Consider the following 10,023-nt stretch of genomic DNA (forward strand, 5'->3'; position numbering starts at 1 on the left):
AAGAAGAAGAAGAAGAAGAAGAAGAAGAAGAAGAAGAAGAAGAAGAAAAACAGAAATCTCTCCAAAGGATTTTAATGTGCCGTGAAAATGGGAAAAAAAAATCCACCTTGCACATGATTAGCATCCTGTAAATATATTTTGATTTCTACCTTAAATTTTGAATCAGTTTAGCATCATTTTCAGGGCTGTTGTATGCTGTGTTTAAACAATTCGTGATTTCCAAGATTGTGTTTCCAGTCTTCAAGGGGAAATGAAATTGAATGTAAAGCAAAGGCATAACCGTTGATAGAGTAACTTTCTACAGAGGAAAGAACTGGAAAAGGAAAGATACCAACTTGAGTCTCGAAAGGTCTTGCACTTCATTGGATTGCGGTAATTGACTCAGAACGAGTAAGATGATGATTTCCAGCGGCCTTGTTTGCTGCCTGCAGCCTCTGGTTTCAGCCCGAGAGGAGCGTCCCAGTTAGTGTTGCCGGGCAACAGCTTGCTGGGTTGAGAGCTGGAATGTGAAGGGTTGCAAAACGATTTTTAAAATAAACACACAACTTACCATCAGCATGAAGCGAACCAAGAGAACTACTGAGCACTGTGACAGGCAGTGAGGCAGAATAGAAGAAGAAAAAAGAAAACACTTCCTTGAAGGCAGGGAGCTGAGTGGTTGACAGATGATGGCCCCATCACTAGGATAATAGTTCTGATTTGGTTTCCAATTTGAAAATTTGTACCTGAATAATTTGCGGGTGGACAGAAGACAATACGGACAAAATTTTAAAAAGGTACTCTTTCTGGAAAAGAAGAGGTCAGCCCACGGAATTCACGGGTAATTTCTCTTCTATAAAATAAATGTGGCAAAATAACATGAGCTGTATTGCAGGTATTCTCAGCGTTATTCTGATTTTCTGATAGAAATCACTGATCCTATGATCTATTTTATGGTGTTGTGATGTCTTACCATCCAGGAATATCTTTAGCCAAAATAAACAAACCATATGCACATAATGTGGATATTCACACTTAGAGCTGAGAAAATGGCCATTTATATGTGTAATTAATGTATTCAGTCTACCAAACGCTGTTTAGCAAGCATTTTCCTAATGCACTGAGTGATGCATTTTATTTTAAATATTTATGAAACTTCCATGCAGAAATGAATACATAATTTGTGTGACCTTCAAGGAGTTAAAATCTAGTTGGAAGAGTAGGGGGGAGGACAGGCTTCTACTGAAATAACACAAGATGGGAATTGGGAAATGACTGAGAGGTGTGACCCCAGGGACCTATTATATATTCACATATATCCAGTTCTATTCACTTGGTAGGATTTTCTCCAGGTTTTGGAGGTCATTCAGTTTAGCCTTAGCAGTGGCTTAAGCAAATCTACCTCCTACATACAGAGAACCTATTCTGTCCCTACATGTGGTGTTTGCTTTGAAATACAGAATGACTGCAAGATAGTCCCTACAGTTGCAAAGATAATTCAGAACTTTGATGGCAGAAAAAATGGAATCCATACAATTAACACTCTGATGGAACATTCCCTTTCATATTAAAACATAAATTCCTTGAGCACCTGCATATAGTATTTAGTTTTGGTTTTGTTCCGATATTACTCGTGCACCTGGCAAACAGGCTGCCCAGAACTGTAGCAGTCCTAACATCTGCTCAAAGTTCTGTAAGAGAACGTTTGATTAAATTTTTTTTTGCTTTCCTGACATTTTAGTCTCTCAACTGGGGGGGCAATGAGAAAAATTGCTGTACAGGAAGTAGTGGGGGAGTAACTGTGTTAGCCAAGAGTTTACTGTAGCAAAAAAAAAAAAAATTAGGCTTCAATAAAAGAAAAACAGATTTTCTTCCCCTGCTTGCTCGCTCACGCTCCCTCTCCCTCTCTCTCTCCCTCTCTCTCTCCCTCTCTCTCTCTCTCTCTCTCTCTCTCTCAAAATACACTTTAAAACAACCATTTTCTTTTCTTTTTTTTTCTAATTTATAGGGAACATTAGTGTGAATTCGTGGCTAGAGACATTTTAGAAAGCACAAAACTCTGCTCATGAAGGATAGGGGATTCTTTAAAAATGAAAATTTAAACCGTACAATTGTTTAAAATTTTCCAATAACAAAGAAAGGGGAAAGACTTCTCACATTGCCTCTGTTGTGGGATTGTTGGTGCCAAGGTCAAGAAAGAATTCTTGAAGGTTTTACAATGCAACTTAGTAAGTTTAAGTAGCATGGGCAGAAAGAGCTGCACTTTTGCTGTATGAAGCCAGTGGTTATATGCTTATTAGTGCTCAAGGAGGAGAGTACAGGTAGTATTAGATCATAAATGTCTTCTTTGAATTTCTATTCGGAAAATTACTTTCACAAGACTTCTGTGGCACTTATCATTCAGTTCGATATTAACTACCGGTGAAATAGGCAGTCATATCACCCTTTAAGAATGTAGAAACCAGCATATATTTAATAGTTATCAAAACTATACAGAGGGCGCCTGGGTGGCTCAGTGAGTTAAGCGTTTGACTTAGGCTCAGGTCATGATCTCAGTGTTCGTGAGTTCGAGTCCCGTGTCAGTCTCTGTGCTGACAGCTCAGAGCCTGGAGCCTGCTTTGAATTCTGTGTGTCCCTCATTCTCTGCCCCTCCCCTGCTCATGTTCTGTCTCTCTCAAAAATAAGTAAACATTAAAAAAAAAAACCAACTATACAGGTTATAGGTCAGCCTTCTGGGCTACATGTGAACACTTTTCCGCTTCTATCCCTCACCTCACTGTGGCTGTTCAAAGTGTTTAGAGAACTCGGATTTAAGACAATTTATTTTATTTAATGTTTATTTATTCTTGAGAGAGAGACAGAGCGTGAACAGGGGAGGGGCAGAGAGAGAGGGAGACATAGAATCTGAAACAGGCTCCAGGCTCTGAGCTGTCAGCACAGACCCCATCGTAGGGCTCGAACCCACGATGGAGACCAATATTTGGATATTCCCATATGTAGGGAAGGAAGTGCAGGGTACCACGATTTTCTGAGATATGATCTGCTTCTCCAGTATCCCTTTCTCATGGGGCTACAGAGACCTCTTGGGCTGCAGATCCTCGTGGGGCTCTGGGGAGCCTGGATCTTCTTTTTCTCCCTCCCACCTTGGGCCCTGACATTCTTCTCTGCTATGCCAGCTTGCCATTTTTCCTTCTGACTTTCCAGGCTACTACCACAGCCTACTTCTTCACTCCTGTTTCCTACTGCTGGAGTGTGCTCCCTGTCTTAGTTTTTGAAAGACATTCACAGAATGTTCCAGTGTGTGAGTGTGTGTACATGCATGCACACTCATATTTTGCCTTTGCAACTAGACTGGGAGTGTTTTGGGGTCAGAACTCTATCATTACTTTTTTGTTCCTTAAGCAATTGCCAACAGTAATTCGTTAGGGCAGATTTGGTGAATGAACAGATTAAAGAATGAGTGACACATGTGAAGAACATTACCAATACAGAAAACATTGTTAAAAAAGAAAAAACTGTAGAATTTCTCTTAAAAATGGACTCAGTGAAAGGCATTTTGTATGGTATAGTTAATGCTGGATTGTATGAGGTGATCAATAAAAAGGATGTTCTAAGAGTTCAGAAGGGGCAATGAGTAGAATGGGGCTCTCAAACACTAATGATGGACCTATTTTCAGAGTAAAGCCAGGTGCCTAAAGTTAACCATATTTGTTTTTGTCTACCAAAAGCCACAAAATATATTTATCAACACACAAATACACACACAAATTTATATGCACACACATAAATCTTCTAACTCTGTCCTTAGCTTCTAAACTATTTTCTCTTGGAGGTACTTGCCATTATCTGGCTGTGTTTCTTCACATCGCCTGGGTACTGTGGCTGTGCTCAGCCTGTGGGTGCTTCGTTCAGCAGAAAAAATGTTTCATCTCCACATATTCCATTCCCTGCAGAAACTTACAGTTTCTCCTCTGGCAGTACTTCCCTCCCCATTAGGCAGTATGGTTCACTGTTGGGGTGCATTTGGGCACAAACCAGCCCTTTTGTTGAGTTACTGTACTCCCACCTTCCTAATTATAGAATTCAAAGCAGAATGAGTGAATTAATAACATGTATTTATTGCCTGCCGGGTCTGGGGAAGCGTAATGCTGTGGTGCACTTACGGTAGTGCATAAGCTCTCCCGTCTCCCCTCATCCTCCATTTTTGCTCTGTGAGTTCACAGCAGCAAGAACGGAAGGGGCACTTTACTCACCAGTGAGTAAATCATGTGAATGGATGTTTTAAAGCACATGCCCAATACACAGTTCACTGAGAGAACTATACTTTCAAAAGCTCTCTGGGAACACATGCTTGGAATTTGAAATTGTACTAAGTACTGTGTTTCCTATGGTATCCTAGCTAAGGCAAGAGTGTATCAGCCTAGAAAGCATTTAAATGTGAGCTATTGCATTTACTTTCTCCAAGAATTCTCCAAAGAATTCTTAAGTGTTTAATTCTACGGCCATTCAAGCATGCAAATACTTGGAGTGTTGGTGTCAGAGAGATAGAACTCTAAGTTACCAAAAGACTATAGAAATTGTTTCTCTTGTGATGCATGGGTGGTCCAGTCATTTGAGCGTCTGACTCTTGATTTCAGCTCAGGTCATGATCACATCGTTTGTTGGATTGAGCCCCTTGTTGGGCTCTGCCCTGATACTGTGCAACCTGCTTGGGATTCTCTCTCTCCTTCTCTCTTTCTGCTCCTCTCCCACTAGCACACACAGACGCGCGTGTGCGCTCTCTCTCTCTCTCTCTCTCTCAAAATAAACAATAAAAGATAAACAGTTTTTAAAAATGTCTGTAGAAATCATTTCTCTTTTCCTGATAATGAAAAGGATTCAGATTCTTTCTGTTTGAAGCAATCTTTGTCCCAGGTTGCCTCTGGACTCCTGTGACAGCCTGTATTTTCAGATCCATACAGGCTGATGTAAACCATACAATAGAGTCAAAGCCACTTGATTCAGGACTTGATGATTGGGGAAGTTGGGGAGTTAATTTGCATTTTTTTATATCAGCTACCTATTTGATTAAGATTTGGAGATGAAAGATCCATCTCTTAGGAAATATAATGACCAGGGTATGTTACAGGTGGAAATTGACTTCGGTGAAATGTGAATGTTTCCATTGGTTTGGCAGATTTCACTAAGCTCTTTTTGGAGAAGAAAATGCTAAGATGAAAGATATGGGAAATTATTACAAGAATGAATAGGAAGTGTAATAGTGAATTTAATAAATAATGAGTTATTAATAATCTAGGCTGAAAATATAATTTTTACAAAGGTGAGGGAAAATTCTGTCACATGAAGTATAGGTAACTCAGATGCTTTGGAGACTAGATAACTAGAAGGATCACTGTTTCCCCCCTAAATTGCACTCTGTTGGGAGTCCCAATCAGAGACAGAGTACTAAGCTGGATAGACTGGTTCTAACCTCATAGAATCATTCTTGTTAGACAAATTCTTTTCCTGTCTTCCCCTAGAAAACAATGAAGGCTGATATAATTCTAATTCATTGGATATTTTAAAAAGCAAACAGGAGAAATAAAAAGTATTTTCCTATTGGGTCATTGGCTGAGTTTATCCTGAGTTGTGGCCCATTTTGTGTTTTATTTTATTCGTTTTAATTTGGTGTCCAGATATCTGTCATTTAATTCAAGACTATGAAGCCCATTATGTATAGTTAAACTTTAAACACAAAACAAGATGAGTAAATGCTTTCTCTTGAATAGTAATTGCATTCTGCATTTAGTACAAGAAACAGTTAAATGATGTATATTTAAGCAAAACTCCTACGTTAGAAAAATGTATTACAGACTAGAAGAGAAATTTACATTGCACTCACAAAAGACTCATACTCCCTCCTCCACAATTGTTTTCGATTTCATTTTTTAACATCCAAAATAAAATGAAGGCCAAGCTTTTAGAATTCTCAAGAGGTATTTTCTTCAGGTTCTGGTGCTTGCTATCACTATCCTGCATTTGACGCTGTGAAATAATGGATGTGAAATAAACTGTAAATGAATTATGCATATATTCCATATTTGTCATCCATTTTTATCAATAATTGAATTTTTTTCAGCCATTGATCTTATCAATAACTTGCTGCAAGTAAAAATGAGAAAGCGCTATAGCGTGGATAAGACCTTGAGTCACCCTTGGCTACAGGTAAAAATCCTTCATTGGATATTTTCCCAATCAGATGAACTTCTGAATATTGATAAGATTTAATATTATATGTAAAAATAATTTGTTATATGCTTAATTAAAAGTGTTCTTACATCAATTCATTTGCCAAAATGCATGCAACTTCTTAGGATTTAATAACAATTTAGTGTTTCTTAATCTCTCTACCAAGAAAATGTGACAGGGAAGAAATATACCACACATACATACATGCCCTTGCACACGTGCCAAAAAAAAAAAAAAAATCTAAGGGTCGTTGTAAAACTCCAAGGACCAGATTTTAAGAAAATCTGTATATGTAATCCTGAGAAGAATCCTTGGGCATCCAAGCAGATGCCCATCTGGTCATGCACTGTACTCCTTTGCAAGCTGTGTTTTAAAAGCCTATGCTAACATTCATGGAACAAATGCACGACAAATATAAAATATAGGCGTGTGTTTGTTTTCTCTTGCATATTTATTTTCACATTCAACTTTAGAAAAATGATACTGTGAAATACTGAAGGGTTATTTGTAGGCCTTAAATATCAAAGGAATACCAGTATTCCTAATTGCTTGGCCGCAAGCACTGATTGCCCACCCCCTGATGCACAATAGTTTAGGCAAATAGGATGGCTTTGCTGCCGATGACGTCACTTCAGGGTGCCTGATGGAAAGACAGGGCACTGATAGCGTGGAAGGAAAAAGGGTAACTCATCAGTTGCGGGTACTGACAACAAATGAGACAGTATTTTAATGCGTTTTCATCGTCTCCATGGTAATGTTTTGGAATTCCTTCCTCAGGATTATCAGACCTGGTTAGATTTGCGAGAGCTCGAGTGCAAAATCGGGGAACGCTACATCACCCACGAAAGTGACGACCTGCGGTGGGAGCAGTACGCTGGCGAGCAGGGGCTGCAGTACCCTGAGCACCTGATCAATCCCAGTGCTAGCCACAGTGACAGTCCTGACGCTGAAGAAACAGAGATGAAAGCCCTCAGTGAGCGTGTCAGCATCCTCTGAGTTCCGTCCCCTCTAATCTGTCAAAACACTGTGGAATTAATAAATACATACGGTCAGGTTTAACATTTGCCTTGCAGAACTGCCATTATTTTCTGTCAGATGAGAACAAAGCTGTTAAACTGTTAGCACTGTTGATGTATCTGAGTTGCCAAGACAAATCAACAGAAGCATTTGTATTTTGTGTGACCAACTGTGTTGTATTAACAAAAGTTCCCTGAAACACTAAACTTGTTATTGTGAATGATTCATGTTGTATTTAATGCATTAAACCTGTCTCCACTGTGCCTTTGCAAATCGGTGTTTTTCTTACTGAGCCTCAATTTGGTAAGAGTCTACAGAACCTGTCCATGCAATAGTTCTGTCCCATGTGCCCCATTGGCGCTGTCATTATAAACAAACTCTTGAAGAGTAGATTATTACCAGTTCTATGAACAACTCCAAAACTCATGTGGAAAAAACAAGCGATGGGGGAATGGAAGATGGATTTACAATCCTAGACCCAAGTGCATGAAAGAGTTTCCTGTATAGTTTGAAATCCTTTGCCTGCCTGGTGTGCCTCAGTATGTTTAAACTCAAGTAAGTGGGCCTAGGTGCGCCTACTACTTATAAGCCTAAATGCCTTAGAAATGTAAACTGCCGTATATAACAGATATTTCCCCCTTTCTTACAATATCCTCTGTACTGTGGAAAATCAGAAGCTAAGCAACCTTTTGTCTTTATGTATTTTTCAGTAATAACAAATAAATATTCTTGTCAAAGTGTGTGTCCATCTGACTGAATTTGTAATCCACACTAGTGTTTTCGGGCCATTTAGGTGCGGAGGTGTTTGCTCAAAAAGCAGAAAAAGTCTCATGCTTTAGAATTTGGCTGTAACTACTCTGAAGCTTAAAAGTATGTTTCAAGGTGTAATGAAGCATTTCTGTATTTCATGTCATCTGGTTTCAATAGAAAAAAGAGAGCTCTGGGAGGGAAAAATGACCAAAGCCAAACAGGAGCCTTGGAGGCATTAAGAATATTGTAAATGGCAATCTCGTTGTAGCTTCCTGATTTAGTCAATATAAAATCAGGATTTATTACAATAATGACTCTAATTTCTTTCCATGTTATCTAAACAAGAAGGTTCTAAAGTGGACTACAAAAACACATAAAGACTGGGGAAAAAAAAATCCTAAGGGGAAAGCCAACTGAGGTGTTCTCCAGCCTGGGAAAGAGAAAACTAATATTGGACTTAATAGGCTTTGAGGTATGGAGTGGATTATGTGGGCTGTTTTTCTTTCTAGCAAGACAACAAAGCATTATCATGGATCACTGTAACTATGTAACAGAAATGATATAAATATTTGGAAGAATTTCATAAGTGTTGTGAGACACTTGAATGTATTAGGTAACTACGTGAAGACTACAAACAGTATTTGCAGATGGGATAGAGTAGTTGGATCTTTCCAGTGGTTAGTCACTATTTTGTATTATTACCTATTCTTTATTCTGTTCTATTATTATTTTTCCCTTATTCTAAGGGATTTGAAATTTAAGTTTCAGAACACCATACAGACTTTAAAGCAGAAGAGTAAGCAACATCACAGGTTGCCAGCATTACGGAGTCTGGATAGAAGCCAGGGCAAGAAGTGAGCCAAAAGACCAATCTTTGGGTTGGTCTATCTTATCTATTGAAATAACCCTTCTAAGATGATGGGGACCTGACATAAAACAGTAGTAAATGAAATTTAAATGTGGTATTTAAAGGAGTCCAGAATAGATCCTTGGTGATCATTAGATGATTGATGGAACTATTGGTCAAAAGGAGTTCTAGTCTTAGAAAGGGCAAGCTCATGTTTGAACATGTTAAGTATAAAGTTCTATAGGACCCCAAGTTTAGAATATCCTGAAAGTATTTAGATATGTGTCTGGAGCTTTGGGGAAGAATTCTGGAGCTGAAGGTACAGATTTGGAAGTCCAAAGCTCGCCATATGTTGATTAGAATGATTTGGATTCTTGGCGATAGAATGAGAAGGAAGTGATCTTGGGACACAAACCTCAGAAATACCAATATGGAATGTTTGGGCAGAATGAAAGGTAAATTTAAAAAGAATGTTTAAATGTGGAATTCACTGGAGTAATAATATAGAAGTCAAAGGAATAAGTTCACAAATGAAGTAGACAGCAGTAGAAAATACTACGGAGAGATAATGATTACAGCCTTTTGGGGACCAACAATTCTAGTGTTTTGTAATGGATATGGCTCTACTGCTACATTCAGAATAGTCATGTTAAAAGGACATGTGTGTGGCAATGCTATTTAGACTGCCCATTGTGCAGTGTCATCAAGCACAGGAAAGAGAAAAAACTGCTGATTTTCAGAGAAAAGGGGGCCACTGAAAGCCATGCTATGTCTCTTCCACCCAGAATTATCAGTGATGCTGCAAAGAATCCAATTTTATTGAATGAGTACCAACTTTGTATGCTAAAACTCATCAATAAACTTCTTCAAACTTCACATCAGTGGTATATCATAGTATTAACTGACATGGGCAGGTCCATAGTCTATGTTTAATTCAAAAGGTAGCCCAGCACTTTTGATACAGAAGTATCTTCTGATCCTAACCAAAACGAGAGAGAGAGAGAGAGAGAGAGAGAGAGAGAGAGAGAGAAATGACAAGAGCTTGTTTTAGGGTGGATGTGTCCTCCTTCATTGTCACAGAGACAACATTCCTTAAGCAATAACTTTATCAGCCCACCCAAGGTGCCATAAAAATTGCTGGTCTCTATATATCTTGAACCATCAACACAAACTGCCACTGTTCTGGCATTTGGCCTGAACAA

The 10,023-nt window shown here is 38.7% G+C and overlaps 1 protein-coding gene across 1 annotated transcript in view; it reads left to right on the top strand.

Moving 5' to 3' along the window:
- Positions 1-7,970, top strand: part of PRKD1 (protein kinase D1) — a 327,609-nt gene extending 319,639 nt beyond the window's left edge. Inside the window, exons 17-18 of the mRNA XM_049612962.1 lie at positions 6,098-6,183; positions 6,985-7,970. Of these exons, the coding sequence (XP_049468919.1) occupies positions 6,098-6,183; positions 6,985-7,203 (305 nt within the window). The 3' untranslated portion in view covers positions 7,204-7,970. The remainder of the gene's footprint in view (positions 1-6,097; positions 6,184-6,984) is intronic.
- Positions 7,971-10,023: the final 2,053 nt, after the last annotated feature.

Source organism: Panthera uncia, assembly GCF_023721935.1.
Source record: "Panthera uncia isolate 11264 chromosome B3 unlocalized genomic scaffold, Puncia_PCG_1.0 HiC_scaffold_1, whole genome shotgun sequence".
In the NCBI taxonomy this organism is placed as follows: Eukaryota; Metazoa; Chordata; class Mammalia; order Carnivora; family Felidae; genus Panthera; species Panthera uncia.